General features: G+C 31.8%; 1 protein-coding gene across 2 annotated transcripts; it reads right to left on the minus strand.

Annotated features, from left to right (window-relative positions):
• Window positions 1-1,057: 1,057 nt before the first annotated feature.
• On the minus strand, window positions 1,058-19,103 carry LOC143235995 (protein KRTCAP2 homolog). Of its 2 annotated transcripts, XM_076474153.1 has the most exons (6): window positions 18,969-19,103; window positions 17,870-18,024; window positions 12,187-12,250; window positions 8,853-8,919; window positions 2,462-2,584; window positions 1,058-1,740 (listed from the first exon to the last, which is right to left on the minus strand). In XM_076474153.1, exons 1-5 carry the CDS (start codon window positions 19,003-19,005, stop codon window positions 2,467-2,469), a joined length of 441 nt encoding a protein of 146 aa, XP_076330268.1. In that variant the 5' UTR covers window positions 19,006-19,103; the 3' UTR covers window positions 1,058-1,740; window positions 2,462-2,466. The 2 variants fall into 2 exon arrangements, with proteins under 2 accessions (XP_076330268.1, XP_076330267.1); XM_076474152.1 differs by lacking the exon at window positions 1,058-1,740 and having other exon boundaries at window positions 2,414-2,584.
• Window positions 19,104-23,666: the final 4,563 nt, after the last annotated feature.

Here is a 23,666-nt window from a genome sequence, read left to right on the forward strand (position 1 = left end):
GTATCACAACTTGTGTCACTTCAGTATTTATACATTGTACACAAGTATTACAATGTTAAATTATATTTCGTATAAAATTATCACTACATTTATACCTCATGAACATTATATATTTTTTTAAAAATTTGAGCTTATTCTAAAAAAATTATGTTAACAAATTTTAAGCAGCACAAGTTCTTTATCAGTAAATTTTGTTGATAAAAGGTTCAAGACAAACACATTTTAGTAATTTCTTTTTAAAAAAAATTCCATTGTAACATACCAAAATATAGTTATATTATAGTTATGAACCACTTCAGCTTATACTAAATTGTGAAGACAGCTTAAAGACAAAGGGGTGAATTGATTCATTTGAACATACCGAGAGAAAAATCAGGATATTGAATGTTCAACACATTCTGAAAATGTTCAAACTGTATAGAATATAATAAATACAAGTGTCAAATATTACATATTCCTAAGCTTACTTTGTCACTTTAGGTAATCATATCATATGTTTTTCAGTTAATACAGTTTGATTCATTTTTTAATTGTTTTTATCTAAAGAAATATTTCCTCATTCTAATAAAACAAAGAATGTTTCATATTAAATAATTATATTCCCCAAGATTCATTTATTTCTAAAAAATGTAATAATTAGAATATAAACTAACATTCTTTAAACTAAAAATTCACCTAAAAAAAAAAAAACTACAAAAGGAAAAACCTATTAAACATATAGTTATGATGTTCACATAATATGTCGATGGCAGCTTAGATATTTTTACTTTTGAGAAGTATTTAAATGAATAGGTAAGTAAATAAACTTGAATTTTCATTTGAAGTCTAACATAAAAAACAATGTTCTACAATACTATTGTTGGTTCTCTTATAAAGTTCTACTATTTACTTACCAAACTAAGAAACTGCATGAATAAAACATGATTTTAATTTTAAAGAAAATAAATAATCATTTTCATTTGTTATCAAGATTTTAGTAACTAAAAACAAAGAAAAATTAAAAGGAATATTTTACTTGAAATGCATAAAATGCTCAAAGAAAAAATACATTTGTAAATTTGATTTTTCTGCTTTTATTTGTACTGGAAAATATATTTTTGTGTGCAATACAAAAATAAAACTGTTAAACATATGGTACAGTCAATTAGTAACTTCCCTAAAAATCTTGAGTCAGTACAACAACAGTGTGCTACACATATCCACATATTTCCTGTATAACTTGTATTCAAAATTCTGTGATTAAAGTGTTTTGAGGCTAAAAATATGCATTTATTTATAAACAAACTAACAGTAACACATATGTAAATTGTACACAATGCTAAATTAGTTTTCAAGAAAAAATAGTATTTAATATTCCAAATTATAGTTATAGGCTATCTAACTGAAACATAGATTTAGGTAACTGATTAAAAAAAATCCACTGAAATCTCATTGTAAACATTGCATTCTGAAATTTATGAAAAGCAGTGCTATATAGTAATTTCATAATGGAACAAATTAAAAACGTTAACAGTGACTACATGGTACCTCATATAAATTGAATGCAGGTAACTTCTATTATCTTCTAAGTTTTCACTAATTAAAAAAATTCTTGAAAGAAATGTGTTCTATATTTTAATCTGATTCCTTTTTGAAATACTCTCACTGGATATTCTTGTAAACATGACTGGTTCTGGCTGCTTACTTTAATGAGTTTTTCTTTGATATAATAGTAAGCATCACTCCTACTGATTCCTTGCCCTAATGAAATAAAGGTAAATTGACCATGTCTTTCAGAAGAAACTTGCATTGTTTTATAGTAGTTCTTACTGATTATTAGTGTAAAGATACAAAATCTGAATTTTATTTATCACAGGAAATCAGAGCTCAGATTTTACCATTTGAAGTTCATAACTTAACACAGACCCACTAAGGGCCTGGTATTACAGTAAGCATCACTGGTTCTAACTTGTCACCTAAGTAAGATATAGATGAATTAACAGTTTCTTTTGAAATAACTTACTGGTCACTACAGTAAATAACAAGTTTCAAACTTTTCACTTGTAAAACTCATGGTGAACAGAAAATGTACTGTTCTAACCTCAAAACAACAAAATTATTTCAAGTGGACACTCAATAAAACATGAGATACAACTAATACCTCATATAGTTTTACAAACTAATCTATTAAAAAAATACAGAATTGGCACTGAATTTTAATGAAAATCTATGAATACACTATTTTAATTTTTTATCTCACAAACTTAAAAATACAATTATTTTGGCTAATTCCCAAGTTGAAAGAACTGACTTCCACTTAAATGATGACGGAAGTTATGTTGACACATCTTTTACCCAGTGTTAAGTATAATTTTTAAATCTACCTTATTTTATCTGAGAATATTTAAGATATATACACAAATGGACAAAAACATTTTTCTTTTTAATAATGTTTATTCAAACAATGAAAAACAACTCATACACAAACTAATGTTTCTTTTTCTTGGAATTGATAATGGGTGCAGGTTTATTTGATACAGGCTGTCCATAAGCCTTTATGGAAATTCGATTCAGATAATAAAGAGCCAGAATTGAAAAGAGAAAGCTGAAATAAAATAAAAAAAAATTCTGTAATTTGTATAAAAGAACTACTTTAATTTAAATACATGCCATAACAGTAACTTCAGTACATTTCACTAACTAGTCCTTAAATAAAATTATAAGTTCATTTGTTGTTTTGGTCAGTTGATTTAGTGTTTTATTGCACACAGCAGCTAGGATATCTGCACCAAATATCCAGTAAAAAGTTAAAAGTAAATTTAGTAAAATTAATAAAAGGAAATTAAGGTAAAACAAAACAAAGTTTTAAAAAACACATAAATAGCATAAAACCAATGTTTACACCAAATATACAATGTCAAGAGTAAAACTACAGTAATTCAAGTTGTAAAGGACTTTCTGCAGTGTAACTGTAATTATCATAACTCACCAGGAAGACTAACAGGTAAGTTCAAAAACCACCATCAGTAACCTGAAGTTGGCTTTTCCAGTCCTGGTTCTGAGTTATTTGACATTATGGCCATTTTCAAAAAGGAAAGTAATAAAAAGGTTTTAAATGAAGTATAGCAAAATTATAATAATAACTCGTCAGGATGACTAACGGGTAGCTAAAACAGCAGCATAAGTCACCTAAAGTTGGCCTTTCCAGTCCTAGTTTTGAGTTATTTAATGTTAGACCAGTTTCTAATTTCAAATCAAACTAGATGAACTGTGATTTTTAAAGGGAGCAACATTAAAAAGGTGTAATGTATAAATTAAAAAACTTAAATGGCATTAAAAATATTAATAGCCTTTAAAAAACTAAAAATATCATTAAGGTGGACAGTGTCACCATCGCTAATAACACTGTTTAATGTTATGGACAAACCTTGGGACAGAACATGTTTAAAATGATGCCATCGTTGAGAGTTATAACAATGACAAGAAAGTAAAATGTGGCTTCTTGTGATCTGAGTGTTATACAAACTACACACTGATGCATCAGTTCCAGATAAAAGAAAACGATGAGTTAATAAACCATGACAAATGCGTAGTCTAGTTAGAACAACTTCCTCTTTCCGATCCTTATGGAAGCAAGACAACCAAAGTCCAATATAAGGTTTTATTTGGAAAAGCTTGTTTTCATGTTGCTCACTCCAAGTCAACTGCCAGCTGGCACAGAGTGGAGCCTTGAATACAGAACCATACTACATGTATGAAGCAGGTACAGCAATGATAGAGCCAGAGCAGACAGATTTAGCTGTGGTGTCGGCGAGCTCGTTCCCGTGAATACCAACGTGGCCCGGTATCCACAAAAACTGGATAGAAGTAGATGTTAAAAAGAAATGGGCCAGTCGGTTTTGAATATCAGCAAGAATAGGGTGTGAATCAATGTGAAGGGACTCCAGGGCCAGTAGAGAACTAAGCAAGTCAGTATAAATGGTGCAGCTCGAGTACTGCTCAGCTTCTATGTGATCCAGGGCAAGAGAAATGGCATACAGTTCAGCAGTAAACACAGAAGCTGTAGAGGGGAAATTCTGCCCGCAACCACCGAACCACAACAAACCATGGTAGAGCCCACACAGTCACCTGATTTCGAACCATCTGTATAAACCAAAATGGAAGGATTGTTTGAAAGATGTTCAGCGAATAGCAGACAGTATTTCCTATCAGGAATGCCTACTTTACTCAGATGACTTAAAGATAGGTCACAATTGGGGACTGTAAGAAGCCATGGTGGGATGGGTTGACCAGTAGATACAGCAGTTTTATCCAAGGACAGACCCAATTAATCCAACTGCACTTGGATACAAAGGCCAAAAGGAGCAATTATAGACTATCTGTTCTGAAAAGGTACGACCCACTGAGGAAGGAAAATACAACCCCCGGTGCGATGCTTTGGTAAGGAATGAAGTTTAGAAACTTATAATAGAGTTACAAATGACAGAGGTGCAAAGAAGGTTCATGAAACTCTATGTATAAGCTCTGAACTGGGAAAGTGTGGAAAGCCCCAGTGCAGAGCCAAAGTCCTTGATGATGAATAGTGTCTAGCATCTTCAAGGCTGATGGCCTGGAAGAGCCATAGACCAGTGATCCATAGTTGAGTTTCAATCAAATAAGAGCATGATATATCTTTAGCATAGAATGCTGATCCACTCCTCAAGTGGTGGAAGAGAGGACATGCAGGTTGTTCAGTGCTCTTGTACATTTGACCCTTAGCTGCTTTATGTGTGGCATAAAGGTCAGCTTACAGTAAAAAATAAGCCCCAAGAACTTTGTCGCAGGGGCACAACTTCACTGATACGGAGTTCAGGGTCATGGTGAATAACCCGTTGGCAGCAAAAGTGCATGCAAACAGTTTTAGAGAAAGAGAGAGAAGTTAAAGCCGTTTGCTGTGGTCCACTTCAGTAAATGATTGAGGGCAGTCTGTAGCTGCCATTCAATATACCTCATGTTCGATGACGGACACGAGATGTGAAAGTTGTTGACATAGAGCCCGTTTGCAACAGTGAGAGGGAGTTGTTCAGTGATGCCATTAATTTTTATACTGAAAAGTGTGACACTCAGAACAGAGACCTGAGGGACTCCAAGGTTCCATAGAAAAGGACAGGGAAAGTGTCAAACCCACACGAACTTGGAATTTCCTGTCCATTAAAAATTTTAAATAAAAATGAGCAAATGGCTACATAACCCATATATATGAAGGTGTCACAAAATACCAGACTTTCATGTTGTATCATAAGCCTTCTCAATGTCAAAGAATATTGACACAAGATGTTGTTGTTTGAGAAAGCCTTCTCTGATTGACATTTTAAGTTGAATCAAGTGGTCCATGGTGGAGCGCTGTTGTCAGAACCCACAATGGGTGAGTGAGAGGAGGTTGTTTGGTTCAAGGAACCAAACGAGATGAGAATTAACCATCCTCTCTAAGGTCTTACAGAGACAGCTTGTCAAAGCAATCGAACAGTAGTTTGAAGGAATCTTGTGATCCTTCCTAGGTTTAGAAAAAGGTAGGACAATAGCCTAGCACTAGGCATCAGGAAAAACATTCTCCTGCCAGATCTGGTTAAAAATGATCAGGAGAATAGCAAGAGAAGCAGGAGATAGAAGTTGCAGCATGTCATAGTGTACATCATCAGGTACAACCGATGTACTGCAAGACAGACGAAGGGCCAGTTTGAGTTCCAACAGTGTAAAGGGACGATTATAGTCATAGAGACAACCAGTTCAAAAAGAAAGAGGTGACTGCTCTGCCCGAGTCTTGATGGCTAAGGAAGTGGAGGAAAAAGTAGAAGTGCTAGATACCCAGCAAAAGCTTTCACCGGCAATGCTTTGGGTATCAGCTACTTCCTAGCCATCAGAGAGCAAGATCGAGAGGGAAACAGAATTATATTACCCACTGACCTTTCGAATCTTGTCCCATATGACTTTGGAACTGGTGGTAGAAGATATACTGGTTGTGAACTTAATCCAAGATTCCTTCTGGCTTTAACGTCTCACCCACTGAGCATGTGTACAGGCCTGCTGGAAAGCAATGTGGTGCAAGAGTGTCAATAACAGCAAGTGTCTCTCAAAATTATAGGAAAATTATCACTGCCTCGTGGATTATTGTCAACCCTCCATGAAAAGTGGGAGAATAGCGAAGGGGAGTAAACTGAAAGATCAATAGCAGTAAAGGTCTGATTAGGCACATGAAAACAAGTAGAAGAACCACTATTGAAAAGAGAGAAAGGTTGTGATCAGAGAGCATACACTCAACAGAGCAACCCCTCCCATCAATTTCAGCACTTCCCCAGAGGGGATGATGTCCAATAAAGTCCCTCAGGGTTGAAAAGGGAGAGAGAAAGATCCATTTTCACTCCCCCTGTAGTAGTGGAATGAATTGCAGCAGCATATATTCGAGATGAAGTGGTAGACAGTAACTTTTGAGCCCCAGGGTAAGTAATGTTTTGAATTGTTTTCAACTGCTGCACCTCCTTTTCTTTCAACCATTTAGGGCAAGAACAAAAGTAGGACAGGTGAGAGCCATTGCAATTGAAGCAATGAGGGTCCATTTCACACTCATAGGCATCGTGGTCCTTGCCACCTCAATGAGCACACGTCAAGGAACCATGACATGAAGTCTTCAAGTGGCAAAACCACTTATGCTGAAAACACCTGAGAGGCTTTGGAATGTATGACCATACCCTGCAATTAAGATAACCTGCTTTGATGGTGGCAGACAAATGTGGTGATGTAAATGTGAGAATGAGGACATTGGTCAGCACCACAATTCCATTTCTGCGAGTGGATATAAACCCTCACTGCAGAAACTCCTTGGGCAGAGAAATCAGCGATAACCTCCGACTCTGGGACGTTCTTCAAATCCCTCTCAACAATAACTCCTCGTGATGAATTCAAAGTAGCATGAGGTGTAACCTCAATAGGTATATCCCCAATTGCCTTTGAATGTAAGTTCACTATATTGAGATTTGGATGTTTCCACCAGTATGTCATCAGATCAAAGCTTGTTTACTGACTTTGGAGGGCCAGAAAGTCCCTCTAGTCCCTTTTGAATGAAAAAGAGAGCAATTTTCCTTAAAGGTTTCTCTGAAAGTTAATGCAATATAAGAAAATGAGGTACAACAGGTGGTACAGATGGTGAGGATTACTGCTCAGAATCTTAAAGACATGGTCATTTACATATAGACTGTTTTTTCACTATTTTATTTAGATTTAAATTGGAGTATCCATAATAAGGAAAGGGAAATTTCGGTGCCCACTGACCTCACCCACCATGGAGCCCTATGGGCGGATGCACTACAATATTAAACAAGGATACTGCAGCAATGCCAGGGTTTTTGTGAGCGCTATACCCAAACACCAGCATCATTTACAATGTCCTCAACACCTGTTGAGAACATCCAACACTGGTGCATGGTTGACCCTAGCCCGAGTGGACCAGCCAATTAACCCAGAAAGGGCCACCCCAAGGCTGCTCGTCTACAGGAATTCAAGGCCAAAGTGGTGTGTTGGGGTTGGACCCCTCAACCACCAAGATCCTCTCCTCTCCTTCACTGGTTGCCATGCACGGCAAACATGTGGGTGGATGTTTAGATCCCAGAGGAGGTAAACTGAAAGAACAGAACCTTCCCTGGGAGGTCCCCTCACCATGTACAGGAATCCACACCGAGGGGTAATTGTTTTGTGTTTTTAAAATAATGTAAGATACCCACAGAATATGAAATGGCCAAACATTAAAATATAGAAAGAATTTAATGAATGTGCTTTGTTTGAACTTACAGGTTACAGCAGAGTAAATGAATATTATATTTTATTTAATATCACTGAATGAACAGATTACTTGAACACTTTTGTTTTTCACACTGCTTCAAAACTAAAACAATATTCAGTAAAATTACACAACTCTCTAATTATTTCATAAATACCTCTCAATAAGACAAGTGTAAAATTACTTTCCATTAATCACTTTCATTTCCAAGTGGTCTGAGTCACCTGAGCCACATACAAGGTATAGGACATCACCACCCATTAGCAAAAAAAATTGTTATAAGTACTGAAGAGGTAAATACTCTTAATTTAAAAGGATTGGGGGAAATGAAAATTCATATTTTATAGAGAGTAGAAAAGTGAACTTATTTTCAAGTATGAATTATGTTTTATATCACAAGTAATAAAGAATTAAGTAACTATCTTAAAGTTAATAAGATTAAAAATGTTTTTCTTTTGTCTCTCGAATATATAATCCCAAAACATATCTAACCTCTTTATCATTGCGAAATCCCACACACTGGAGAGACAAAGAAAAAAAAGGTAGAAAACAACACAAATCAATTTGTCTGTTACCACAATAACAAAGGTTAACACCATTTTGACAAACTTTTAAAAAGTTACTATTTAAATTACATAAGAATCTGCAACTTTCATTGACTGGGAAATATATGGTAAAAAAAAAGTAAATAATGGTAAATATCCAAACTGTAGAAAACTATAGGAGGATGAAATTAAGTCCTCATTGGCTAAATTTATAAATGTTGTCTTATAATAAGATCTGCTGTTGATTGAACAAGTTTAACTCTATTACATGAAAGCAGTCTAAAAGGTATAAAAAATAAAAACTGATATGTATTTGTTTACAAACAAATAAAAAAGTACAATATAGTTAAAGAGAAGTCACAATCCAATAATTTGTGTGCAAATCCAAGTAGACAAACACATACACATTTCATAAAACACAATTAACTTTGGTATGAAATCAAAACTAAAACCTTCAAACCTCCACACAGTTGTTATATATAACACACCAATGTGAAAGACAAAACTATAAAACATACCAGGTAGTGATGCAAACCCTATGTACCATCCCAGAAGCAAACATGGCTATTAGGAGACACAGAGCCACTGCAAGGATGATATAAATACATATATGTAGCTTTATAATCTCCATAAAATACTTTAGACAATGCTATTAATAAATCAATTATTTTGTATCTAACACAAAACTTCACAAAATCTGATTGACTATAAATGTCTGAATGTAATAGTTAAAGAACTCAACGTTATATGTTTACCTGAGCATTGTAATTTTTTTTATTACATTCATTTGGCATTATAACTGTTTTCAATACCACTTTTTCTGGTAAGAAATAAAGCAACACTAACAAGTTTTCTAAATTATGGAAAAACACTATTTCAGAAGAAAACAAAATGATTGAATCTTCATTAAATTTCAAGAAAATTATGATTATTAAAATGACCAATTGGATATCAGATGGACAACTTTGGGCTACCCAAGAGTTACAAATCTTATGTCCCCAGTAGACTCATTGTTTCTAACCTAAGTTGTTTTAACTGTAAACTGATCAAATTCTTATGCTAATTTTTTATTGGATTTACATTTTATAAATTTTTACAACATTAATGACTTGAGATGTAAGGAAGATATTTAATTAGCCAGTCAAGATATTGAATCTCTGTTCACTAACCTTCCCTTAAATAAGACTATTAACTTTTGTGTTAATCTTGTTATGTGCCAATGGATAAAGGAAATCTTTCAGACAACTGAAAGAATTTGCCAGACAAAATACTCTTTTTAAGGTTAATGGTGAATTTTATGTAATTGCTAATGGTTTCATGTGCACTTATGAGAATAGTTGGCTGAGTGATTGTCATACAAAGTTCCAATGTTGATGAAATATTTGCAACATTCAAAAATGAAGTTGGTAAAAGTTGTAGAATATTTGAATTTTAAAGCTATTAACATTAAGTTTACTTGTGAATGCCAACAATATAATGCACTACCCTTTCTCTACCCCCAAGTTTAAACTAAGACATTTTTCATGACAGTTATCAGAAATCCACCATACCATAAATCCACTCTGACAGTTGTAACAGACTCCATTTAAAAACAAAAATATGAAATGTCTTGTATCTCATATATAGAAAATCACAAGCTCTTGTGAATACTTACAGCAAGAGCTGTTCAAAACAAAATGTCATTTTAAAACTTACCTCCCTTCTGAACAACTTCATAGATTGTATTCTTAATAAAACCATTCAATGACTGCATCTATTCAAATCTTAGAACTACAATGACCCAAAGCTATTCGCAACAATTTTTTCTGCTGTATAAAGGTTCAAACTCACAAATCTTGAAGCAAATATCAAACAACACAATCAACATCCTAACTCCTTATGATTAATTCAGAGTAGCATGAGGTGTAACCTCAATCAGTATATCCCCAATTGCCTTTGAATGTAAGAGGAGTTCATAGATTGTATCCTTAATAAAACCATTCAATGACTGCATCTATTCAAATCTTAGAACTACAATGACCCAAAGCTATTCGCAACAATTTTTTCTGCTGTATAAAGGTTCAAACTCACAAATCTTGAAGCAAATATCAAACAACACAATCAACATCCTAACTCCTTATGATTAATTCAGAGTAGCATGAGGTGTAACCTCAATAGGTATATCCCCAATTGCCTTTTAATGTAAGAGGAGTTCACTGTGTTGAGATGTGGATGTTTCCACCAATGTCACCAGATCAAAGGTTCTTTACTGACTTTGGATGGCCAGCAACTCCCTCTAGTCCCTTCTGAATGTGACATCAGAATGCTTAAAGTAATTATGTGAAGAAGAAATTAAACAATCCAAAAAGTGATACTATATTTTACTAGCAATTTATGTGAGTAAATATTTTATTTAAATTTTATGTTGTATTATGTACACAGATTGTACCAAAAATGTAACAAAAACTCAGGTTTACAGAAAATAGTGAACAAGGTTCAATGGTGAAATTTATTACAGCTATGAAAAAATAGTTTTACACATTTGTCTGCTATCTAATAAAATACAAATTAACAGCATATTCAAGAGGAGGCCACTTTTTTGTCAAAACCCTGTAAAATTCTGCATTTATTCAGCAAACAGTAACAAAGCAGTAACTGTTTAAGATAATGTCTGCTACTCTTGTGCAAAACCAATTCCAGCAAGTCTATTATGCATGGGCACTACTGAAGAATGCAATAAGGGATGCCAGAAGTGGTTAAGAACCCAGGATCTGTATATCAAAAGGAAGTACTTCATCAAGTGATGACTGCTACTTTAGTAACCATGGTCCTTCTACCTACACCAAGAAAATCTGTTCAGAATAATTCTTTTCAATTTCACATTCCAAGAGCTACTGTTTTAAGATTTTTTAAAAATACACCTGAAATTTCATGCACACAACATCAGATGCAATACCAGCTGTTCAAAGATAAAAGGTATGCTTATGGGTAAAAACATGAGTGCTATGTGTCTTCACTAGACAAATTGTGCAATTTCTCTGAGGCAACACTTTGCTCTGTCTGAAATGAGTTTGTGTGAAATTGCAAAAAATCAATATTTTAAACAGTGTTTTACAATGAAAGATCTATGGCTCATTTTCCTTCCAAGAGAAAATAGTGTACTCATATGCTGGAAATTTTTAGAACTTTACCTTCACATATCTGAAAGTTTGTGCTATTACTGACATTTGGTTATTAGTGTGGGGCACCACTCACTTTGAATTTGTTTATGTGGCACTTAACAACAGCTATCAAATAGCTCAACTAATCATACAGGGTTGTTATTCCACACACACTGCATCTTGTACTTCATGCCACAAATGTTATATGAGGGTGACACTTGAAGTCTAGTTTACAACCCACATCCAGCTGCTTACTGGAATTAAAGATAACACTAAGAAAACAACTGAGGCAATTCTAAAAGGTGTGTTTATGAAAATTTTGTGACTGGTAAAGATGTTTTAAAAATGTTCTGAAGTGACAAAGGTTATGAGGAGGTGAAGTAAAAACTAGGGATACAAACCCAACAAGCTGCTTAACATGTCTCACTACTTCATCATTTAAAAGTTATCCTATTTCAAAAACACATACAACCAACTGTGGACCCCTTTCAGTTCCTAAAACGAATCAGGTATGGAATGGAAAATAATCCAATAAATAGTATTACCAAATCTTCATAGGCTAGTACAAAACTTTTACACAAAATTACATCTCAACTATGACATTAGCTTCCTTTTGTTCGTTTTGTATGAGGAGCTAATAAAAAGGAAATGAAAATTATATCTTAAATATTGGTAATTGTATCTTGAAATAAAAACAAAGGTAAAAACTCACCTTCAGGAAATAGCTTTGTTTGGAAATTTTTTCCAAAAAGACTTGTTTCTAAATTTCCAATGGCCTGGTTTTGAAGTTAAGGAGACGTACTTACAAAGAAAATTATATACTAATATTTTTTAACATCTTGCAAACTGATCACAAGACTAAACAAAAGAGCATTCTCAAAAACCTGCTAGTTTTTTAAAAACTTACACTTTCAAATAAGATTGAATTATTCAAGAGAAATAATAGATTACATATCTGTTTTACATAAGCCATACAAGATTTTTTTCTAAAAAATATGAACTCAAATTTAGAACTTTTTAAGCCAGTTTGGTTTCTTGTTTTAATCTGTTACATTAACAAACATTTTGAATATTTTTCATAACTTTGTATAAAATAAAAATATTTAATCTACAAAAAAAAATGTAGTTTGTTTTGATTTTCTAACCAGATAGATCAAGCACTTTAACAACCTTGGTAAACCTAGGTTTTAGTAGAGGTGTGAATAATCAGCAGGTAACATTAGTACATATTTGTTCTAAAGCAAATTAATAAAAATCTGTGAATGAAAGAACAGATAATATAGATAAGTTTATAAACCAGAGCATATTAAGGTTTGGTTTGTTTTGTTTTGCATTTTGCACGAAGCTACACAAAGACTATTTGCACTAGCTGTCCCTAATTTAGAAGAAAAGGACTAGAAGAAAGGCAGCTAGTCATCACCATCCACCTCCAACTCTTGGGCTACTCTTTTACCAACAACTAGTTTGACTGACCATAACATTATAACACCCCCATAACTGAGAGGGCAATCATTTTTGGGGTAACAGGGATTTCAACCCGCAAGCCTCAGATTACAAGTCAAGAACCCTAATATCCCTGCCGTACAAAAGTAAGGAAACAATAAATGTATCTGAACTACAGAATAAAGTAACAGAAATCTCTGAATAATAAAAAAAGAATAAAATGCATAATTAACAGTTTATTTAAAAAAAGTTGTTACATTATACAATCTGACGAATTAATGTTACGTTGATGGTTGATTGAAACTGAAGTAAATTCAAAGATGTTATAAAAATAAAATGCTTACTGGAAATCCACCTATTAAATAAAACCCCTTCTGGTATATAGTTAAGTTATTCCACTTATGTTCAAAGAGTCCCTTTAAGCTATACGCAACTTGTAATAGAAACACTACCAGGAAAAACAACAAAACATTTTTAAAAAGTGACAATTTGGTACATCATTTCAAGCCACCAGAGAAGGTTACAATAAAAATATTCTATTGATGATTACAAACAATACAGTTTCATACAACTTTTGCCTTAGTTCCTAGTAGTCACTCTCACAAGTCCATTTTGGAATTTTTCTTGTTCATTGTGTATATAAATAATTTAATTAACCACTTAGGATATATTTACAATTAAAGCAATGATACTGTTAGAAAAAATATAGGGTTGTAATGAATGTTTTACAATCTAGTTAATGGTTAGCTGGAAATCAGTATCCATATGACAGCCAAACAATTGAATTTTTCTCAAAATTTACCAGGAACAATATAACTTGCAATTTGTTATATCTTCTAGGAAATGAGAAGTTTTTATAATAAATAAAAACTGGTATATACACAGAAGGTCAATTAATTAACGGCTCTATTCATGCGAATACCAACAAATAACACAAAGTTTGACTTTTAGTAAAAATGGAAAAAAACACCAAATATTCTCAGTTATCAATAAGTTGTCTGTGTGCACAAGTCTACCAAAGTTTAATACTTTCCAAAATATATCTTTGTACTTTATGTTAAACAAACAAAACCAATAAAATGAATTGAAACAAGTTTAGTAATAAGTGAATATTTGCAGTTTTCTAAGCAATCATTATCAGTGTAATTGGATCTGATATAATCAGTCTTTACTAATGATTAATCAATCTCAAGATAATTCTTTAAAAGGATTATGACATTTTCATGACAGTGGTCATTCTTCAATCTGTTGCCAAGAAAATTATTCAGTAGCTTAAATATTTTAATCTTTCATTATTGAAAATAACATTAATCTCAGTTTTTCACAGTAAACTTAACATTTACTAAAAGCACATTATTTTGTTCACTTCCTCATTCAGATATCCATATTCAATACTTAAAAGTTTAAAAATCTAAGGTTGTTACAGAAGAATCACATTCATTCTGTATGTAGTAGAAACAACCAATTTATTTTTGCTTCATGAATGTTACTGGTTTCTGAGAATGAGAAATCACCTATTCTTTATACACACTGCTGGCTGAAGGAATCTTCACACAAACTGAAGTAATTGTGAAAATGTGTCTTTGCCCAGGACTACAGCAACAGATTAGTGTCACATTACAAGTGTCAGAGATAAAAAGTAACTTCTTTGCCATGACCAATATTGTTAATGAAACATGTACTTGCATATATTTCACATGCACTCTATTTTCAATGAAAATGATACTTTATAGCAAGTATCCAACAAAGTAACTAAAGTGATATTTTTATTTACCAAATCTCACTTCAGGCATTTCTATCAAGAATACTTTTATTGTTGTTCCCAGTCCAATGTGACAGATAGAGATAAATATCCAAAGATAACTTTTGAATTACTGAGTCTCCAAAGCTAAACGTTTAGGAAATTCTTTACAGAATCTTAGGCATTCTACTACAGACCACAGCTTATTGCTGTCACAATAAAGTGACATACTGACTGTTGTCTTTCTTTTCAAACACCTTTCAAGGAAAGTTCAAGGTATCTTGAACTTCCTCTTATTTGTACATCTCAGACAAGTTTCTCTTGAGGTATATTAAAATCATTTTATATGGGTTTGCATTTGTTTGGAATTAAGCACAAAGCTCCACAATAGGCTACCTGTGTTCTGCCAACCACAGATATTAAAAACAAATTTCTAGTGTTGCAAGTCTGCAGATATACCACTGTGCCATGAGGAGGTCATTTGGTGTGGCAATTATATCTGAGTATGATAGAAACAATAAGTCAAAATCTACAATCCTTTAGTAGCTGTAATGAAATCACTTACAGTACACTTGTATTCCAGAGCATGGTCATGACAAGTTGTAATGTGTGAACGAAAGTCGTTAACTTAAAAATTAAACATTGTTAAAACTTTCTGCAATATTTGCTCCATTATCTATTGTAAGCACATGGATGTTTCTTTTTGATTTGCCATATATGCATTACGTCCTCCACAAGTTCTCTACTGTATTATTAAGAGAAGCATATTCTAAATAAAAATATTTTGTGATATATCATCCTAATGGATATTTTCTGTTTATGTGTATGACCTGATATGTTAACAAAGTGGCATTAACATATATCAGGTTCACATTTTTTAGAATAACAAGTTTTGCTTTGAAATCTGTAATGTGGTTTTACTTTAATCAAGTCAACAAATTTCTCATCAGTAACAACTGAACACAGATGGTTAATCCAATGTAGGCAGTTCCTAATTGCAATGTAACTTTAGCATAAAGACCATCTGAAGTCCTTTTTTTGTAACACTCTTCAACAGTTTGAACTTAGTAAAATTTCTGAAACTTGAGTCCACATTCTCACTTACAGTATTAGATTAAGTACAAGTCAAATTTGCAAATTATTTCAGTCTGAAGTATAATTATTTTCAAGTCATTGTGCTGTACAATGGTAAAGGTTATTTTCTCTCTGCTACCTCTTGTGATTCACATGCTGTACAATTTGCACTTTGAAATCCCCATTTATTTCAAAGTAATTCCACACAGGAGTCTCTTCAAACTGCTAATGATAGTCAACGAACACAAAAGTTATCAAGAAATCACCCTTCATGGCACTAACACCAATCATGACCTATGAGTCTCAGAATTCCAGGTGTGTACTTATCATTTGTTTACTAACAATTGCTAAGTCATTATTCACATGTTACAACTTTCATATATTGTAAGTTACACTAGACATTGAGATCTCAAAATGTATTGGTAAAGTTTAGACAAGGTTCTTGATAAAATAATTTTCTCTCTAAAGAAACACATTATTTGTAGTTTGACAAGACATAGTCATCTACCTAATATTATTATATGCTGCTTTGTTAAATTGCTACTGCATACTAACCAGTCTAAAATATACATACACACATCTCTTTGGACATTTTCATAGTTATTATATCTCTCCTGGTATTAAGTGCATTTTGAAACTAAAAAAAAACAAACTTGTTTAACTACCCCATCTATTCAGAAGCAAATTATTTAGTTTAGTCATGATCAAAAAACTTGTCTGGATGTTCAGTATTAAGTCAAAATTATCCATTATAACCATAGGAAAAAGCCAATCACATAGCAACTTTTCATTTTGTTTTTTTAATTCAGAAGAACTCAAAGCAAGTTGACAAGAAAATACAGAAAGTGACAAATATGGAGTAAGGTTTTAATGTAAAAAAAAAATGATGTCAGAGAAACAAAACAAATAAAAACACCTAAATACTTCGATAAAACTTGTAGCAAAAATAAGAATTATAGTTTGATGATTTGTTTATATGTAAGTTTTATATCTTTTAGGGTTTTGATGAGGACAATTTTAGAGTAATTTATGTGACACTGATTTTTGTATTACTGAATGAATTTAAAAATGTACAGTCCAGATATGTAGCACTACATACACATTCACACAAGAAAGCTATCCAAGATAACTTTGCTTACTGTCTTTCTTGTGTACACCTAGAGAACAGTTAATTCAGATTTTAAATTTATCAGATTAGAATAAATTGACAATAAAAGGACAACTTAAGTGAATTATAAGCTTGGAAATATGAACGTATTCATACAGAGTAAGTTTTGAAGACCTAAAATTGGATTAATACTTATACAAATTGCACCTTCAAAAGTTAACTGAATTTTTTTTCCTCTCCTAGAAGTTTAATCAAAGATTTGTAAGGCAAGTAAAGAAGTTCAATATACTTTGTTCAATTTGTCCTTTTATTACATCTTCAGGTGAACTTAAAATGTCAAGTACTAATCATAACTGAAGAAATTACAGTTCTATTAACCTTTTCAAAATAGATTCAGTTTGTTTCTTTGTTATTAAGCACAAAGCTACACAAAGAACTTTCCGTGTTCTGTCCACCATGAGTATCAAAACCCAGTATTTAACAGTAAAAGTCCACAGACATACCATTGTCCCACCAGGGGGCAAAATAAGCTCGGTGTAATATTTGTTTACACGTTTGTGCATGAGGTATTTGCACTATAACTTTTGATACATGTGTATCTTCACAAAATATCAAATTTTTCAATGTAATATTTTACTAAAGATTTGTTTGTGAAAATAGAGACTGTTTCATTACCAGTCTGAGTGCAAGGAGATTTCATGCTATGATTAAAAACTATTCTTCATTCCAAAAACCTTATATTATTTGTATAATCTCTAAAACCTCTTAAATACATTTCAAATATTTGTTTTCAGTAAGACTATTTTATTTTCTATACCCTCACTGCGTGGAGTCTGTCATGTGACCGACTTTGTAATCATAATAAATTTAGGAAATACAAATTATGCTTTTTTATACTAAAATGACTACATATTATCACATAAAAATACAAATGTTTAGTCTAAATAGTTTCTGATGGAACAGTACTAAAATTATTTCAAAAGTTTTTCAACTTTACTTTTATGTACAAAACTGTCATTTTAAAGATACAGTAAGAATTAGAATGAAAAGAAGTGAACCAAGATATCCTCCAAATACAGTCATCCATTGACTTGCTGAGAGTTGAGTCTTGTATACTTGCATCCCAGCAAAAAGAAGGAAAAACAGACAGAGAGACAACAAGCATGACACTCCACTGGATACAGCTGAAAATTAAGTAAATATATAAATATAAATAGGGTTTTAAGTCATTTGTAAGCACGAGTAATTATATACAAAATACATAAACTTGTAGTTTATCAGAACAGCTATAATGCAAGTTATGTTTGTATAAATGAAATAATGTCATAATGTACACATTTTAACTTTCTTTCACTAGGTGCTTTTAAATTCTTGTTTTTACAGAAAAAATGGGTTCTTTAAGACAAGTTATATAATGCTATCAATAATACATTTGCTGTGGAAAGCTCAAAAGAATACTGCCTGATTAAAAATTTTAACTGAAAGTTTTGTGGGTACAGTGGGTAAATAAGATTTATTCTGGGCTCAAACATGCCTGGAAGCAGGAATATAAAATACATATTTGAATTGCTATTCTACACATCTTTTATTAGAAATATTGAATGGATAAATTAAGAATAATGTGAAGAATACTTTCAGTCAAATATTACTTTTATAATAAATATTAAAAAGAACCATTTTCAGAGTTTTTTTTAACAAGAATCGATACTTACCAGAAATAAAATGAGCAAATTTGTGAATTATGTTACTTCTATTTATAATATAAATTTAAAATATACTCAAAGATAAACATTATATTAAAAACTAATATTCTGACTTCAAAGAGAAATAATTTTTGAAAAAATAAAATTCAACATTTTTGCGATCGCATACCTAAACTTTCCTATAACTTTATTAGTATTACAACTTATTAACAGTAGTACAAATCTTTTGTATTGATAACACTAGTACTAGAAGCAGTAATACTAACAAGGCCGACACTTCGTAGTGCTATTACTTCCAATGTATGTAACCTAATTGTTAAGCAGACTAAAGGAAAGAACATTAACGAATGTTCATATAATGTGAGAAAAATTTCATAAATAACACAATAAAAGTATATTTTGATAAGTTAGTTTTGAAATATTACCCATGATAGTTATATACGTGTCCAGTAAATATTTCATACACTAAACACTCTTTCAACTCAAGAATTACTGGTTACCCTAACCGTACCAATAGCATCACGCCAGCTGTATAATACAGTATTCCCACCTAGTGCTTAATAGTATATTGTATATAGAAAAATAATATATGTATTATATTATTTTTGTGCTGTGTAACTGATCAGCTTTAAATTTCGTTTTGTTTCTCACAAAAATAGAAGAGCTTCGTCACTGTTCATGTCAACAGTTATTTTTTAGTTTAACAGTTTAAAGCGTCGCGCTGAAAATAAATAAACCAACAAAAAGCTTTTAACATGAGGTGATCCATTGTTTAAAAAAATCAAACTAATTCTGCTTCAGTAGAATGTCATAACTGAAACACTATGAATTTCACCTTTCCATAATTGGTATAGAATATATTTTAATTCATAGACATTCAACTAATTTTTCTGCAGATGATTAGCATATGCATGTTTATGTAAACCATGCCGACCAAATGTCTCAAGGTTATAAACTTGTGTTAATCATTCCACGCAGGTAAAAACTGTACACTTGAAATTTTTATTATTAATTTTCAAGCTAGTATGTACGTGTTTTCATAAAATCTTTTAGAAAGGTAGCTTATTTAAATATGCAATATAAAAATGTGTACAGGCTGATCTGAGGTAGATTAGTTTTTCAAACATATATATAATAGATTGGAAAATGTTACAGTTAAATCACGAGGGGAAAAGATTTTAGAAACTGTTTAGAATAACCTTCTTCGTCAATTGGCTAAGGAACGTACAAGAAATAATGCTGTTCTAGATTCATTGTTAAGTTCTAATGAATAAAGTATTTATAAGATGGGGAGAAATTGGTGCAAGCGATCGTGGCTCAACTAGATATGATGTTTTGTTCTATATTAACATAAGAGATAAAGAGACTTTTATTCCCACTTTCAAAAACGCAAATTTTAAAGATGTGAAACAATAACTATCTATTTTGAATTGAGCAGCTTAATCGGTTTCAGATACCGAATGAATGTAGAAAATTATAAAAATCTTAAACATTTAAGATAAGACATAAACGTTATAGAAAAAAGTTAATGCCACGAAATAGCCAAGATGACTCATAAAATACAAAGAAATAAAAGAGGATAAAATGAAAGAAAATCATTATAAATATGAGAAGATTAAAGTGGCTGAAAAATGGAAAATTTGAAGATTTATAAATGATCAATAGAGTTGGTCAACAGCAGGAAATAAGGAAATAAAAAATCGTAAATAATATTGAATTTTGGAGTTTTAAACTTTACATTGCACTGGTTAACAAATTTTTTTGCTAATAAAAACAATACAAAAGTTTCTTTGTAATTTGACGATACTGATTATGAAAGGCATGTTGAACAATACTGAACACTTCTAGTTTTCTAATTATGATACATTTATTGAAAATGTTCTTACATATCGTGAAAATGACATTTTTAACAACTTTATTTATTGAAAATTGCATTTAAGAATGTTTAATACCAATTTTAAAAACCAACGAATAAAATAAGATATATAATGAAATTACATTCAGGCTATGTTTAAAACTTTTAGCATGGCATTATTTTTTCTTACAAAATATCTGCTTGACTTGTTGCATCTTTTGTGTTTCACTGCAGAAATATTTCAATCAAAGAGCTCACCACACTCACTGCATTGAAGTCATTTGGAAATAAGTCTAAATAGGAATGTAAGAAATGCATGTTTAGTGTTATTTTAGACCCATTTTTCTCTAGTCTTCGAACATATCATCAATCATCACAACATAGTTTTCATCTCTGTGATTTTTAAAGAAATTTTTGACAACAAAGATGAATGATTTTCAGGCAGAAACCTTTTTCTGATTTAGCACTTCTTCAGAATCATCATCCATCATCATTTCTAGAATCTGTATCCCAACAAAGATACCTCCTTTCATTTGTGCTTCATTGATATTTGGAAAATTGTCTAACAGATGTCTGAAGCTATTACCATATTTGTTCATTCATTTCACGAAATTATTCATGACTAAGTTTACATGAAGTGGGGCAAAACACATTTTGAGGTTGATACTGGTTATTATGTTTCACTGATATATAATTCTCTCTCACTGCCTCTGGTAGCTCCTTTTTGAAATTATTTTTATCATCTTAACAGTCCCAGTGATATATAGAGCCATAATCATTGATATACCCAATATGTAGGGAAATGCCAGAGCGTAATAAATTTTACATCATCACGCGTGTTTCTCTTATGATAATAATATTTAATGGCATAAAGTGTAATCTACTTTGATAAATTTCTTTAATGTTCATCGACAGCTTAATGTTCCCATTGTGTTACAGTACAACTTTCATATTAACATTAAACTAGTCAATAAAAAGTCTCCATTCTTGAAAATAATGTTCAATAGCTAATTCTTCTACTAGTGCATCAACATGCGTACAAAAACACAAAGTATCTTGCTTGTTGTGGTGAGAGGCAAGACTTTGACTGCGACTTTGGTGAGTTGAAACTTTTTTCCTGAAGATCATAAATTCCATTACTGTAAAGAAAACCCAAAACGTTTCTCATACTGCTTTGATATATATAAGCCCCGAATCAGATTATTTAGCTCTTCTTACGAAAATTACTTTAGAATAAGGAAATAAAGATGATTCATTGTTTTCTTTGAAGGATAATTCTTCTGTTTTCGAATTCGTTAATGAATGAGAAACTAATTTCATTGGCAAAGCAATATCCGGATATTTAATGTATAGTTTTACCTGTGTATCCAAAACCATTAGTTATATAAAAATAATAGTCACTTAAATAATCTTTGGGCTCATGCCAAGTAATCGGAATTGCAAATGGCATGTTTGCTCTCTTCTTATTCAGCAGCCCCCCAGTGGCTCAGCGGTATGTCTGCGGACTTACACGCTAAAATTCGGGTTTCGATACCCGTGGTGGGCAGAGCACAGATAGCCCATTGTGTAGCTTTGTGCTTGATTCAAAAAACAACAACTTATTCAGCAACTGTATCATGCTAGATGTGCAAACTTTACGACACATGTATGGAGCCCATTGTTTTTCTTGATACCCAACTTTACATAAAAAACAGTGTTAGTAAACTATTTTTAACTTTGGTTTTCTTTCGTATATTTTTCACAAATGTAGCATAAACTGTTTGGATGATTTTTTTTTCATTTACAGATTTTACTTGAACAGGAGGCAACCAACATTTGAAATAGTTTAATTTAAATATATATATAATAATTTATATTTACATAACTAGACAAAGTTTAAAAGATTAAAAACTAGTTTTAAAGAAATTGATTATATCACAGATATGATGCGTAACAGATTTATCATTTTACATTTATTTTAATATCTACGCTTCTTTCAGTATAGTTTTATTTTTGCATATGACGTATATTGTTGACTTGTATTGTGTAAGTCCCGCCTGTTCTCGAACTTTGTAAAAGATTCTTGAGAGTAAGAATCAATAATGCTTGTTTTACAAAACGTTAGCGTGTTCGAACTTTGGTGAACATTCTAAAAATTTGCCTTAAACTAAATAAAATATAGCTAGCCAAGAGGAACATTATTACTGGACAGCTACAGTCAATGTGCTATAGGTTCAGAAGCTATAATTGTGATTAACGCCTATTAATCGGAAAACCACAGAAATGGACAAGGAAAATTTGTAGATTTTGAACATTACGAACTGTTTAACTTTAGTAGATTAACTTCGGACTTTAGTATTTCTACGATGATATTAAATATTATCACAAACAAAACCTTACGGGTACTTCAAGCTTAGTCAGCCGTCAAAAGAAGTGTACAGGTGTATCAACAAAGAATTAATTTACTTTTCATAAACGTCAACAAAAGATTAAGTTCAAGATCAGATAGAAAACTCTGTATAGTTTCTATGTTTGTAGAACTCTCGTATGTAAACCATCATTTGTAATGACTATTAGTAAAAACCGTTAATTTATATTGTATTGTTTTGTTGGAGATTAAAATATGTATGTGTTAAATAAGAAATGTGCGTGTATCAATCTTTTTGACAGATATCATAAATTTAATATATATTAACATTTAATTAATTTGTAAGTATAAATTCACATTTCCGGTTATTTGAAATAGTAATACGTAATGTACAATATCTTAGACTCGTTTGAAATAAATTATAATATGTAACAGATGTGAAGGAGAAGATCTGATTTTGTTTTGACTGCGAATGGAGCGAGGCGAAGTAACCAACTGAGTGAGTAAAAGACAACTGAGATACAAAGAGGCGTTTGACTCAGCCCATTTTATGTTCAGTTAAAGGACTTTTCGAATGTTCTAGTACATGAGGGTTTCTAGATTTCCGTGCAGATTACGCTAGAGCGGGAATGAAGTAAAATTGATGCAATATGCTACAATTATATCAAGAATAAATAGCACATATAAACAATATATCTGGAATTTCACAATAATATAATAAAGTTAATGTTTGAAGTTATCAAACATGAAAGCCTTTTATTCATTAAGTTGTCCAGGTGAATTTAATTTCACAACGTAAATCTAGTGTACTGAATTCATTGCATCGTAATTTTACAGTGCTGATAAAATATTAATACATTATAGTAACTTAAAATCAACAGGTGATTGATAAATTCTGACTACATTTTTTAAATCAGCACC

Source organism: Tachypleus tridentatus, chromosome 13 (assembly GCF_004210375.1).
Source record: "Tachypleus tridentatus isolate NWPU-2018 chromosome 13, ASM421037v1, whole genome shotgun sequence".
In the NCBI taxonomy this organism is placed as follows: Eukaryota; Metazoa; Arthropoda; class Merostomata; order Xiphosura; family Limulidae; genus Tachypleus; species Tachypleus tridentatus.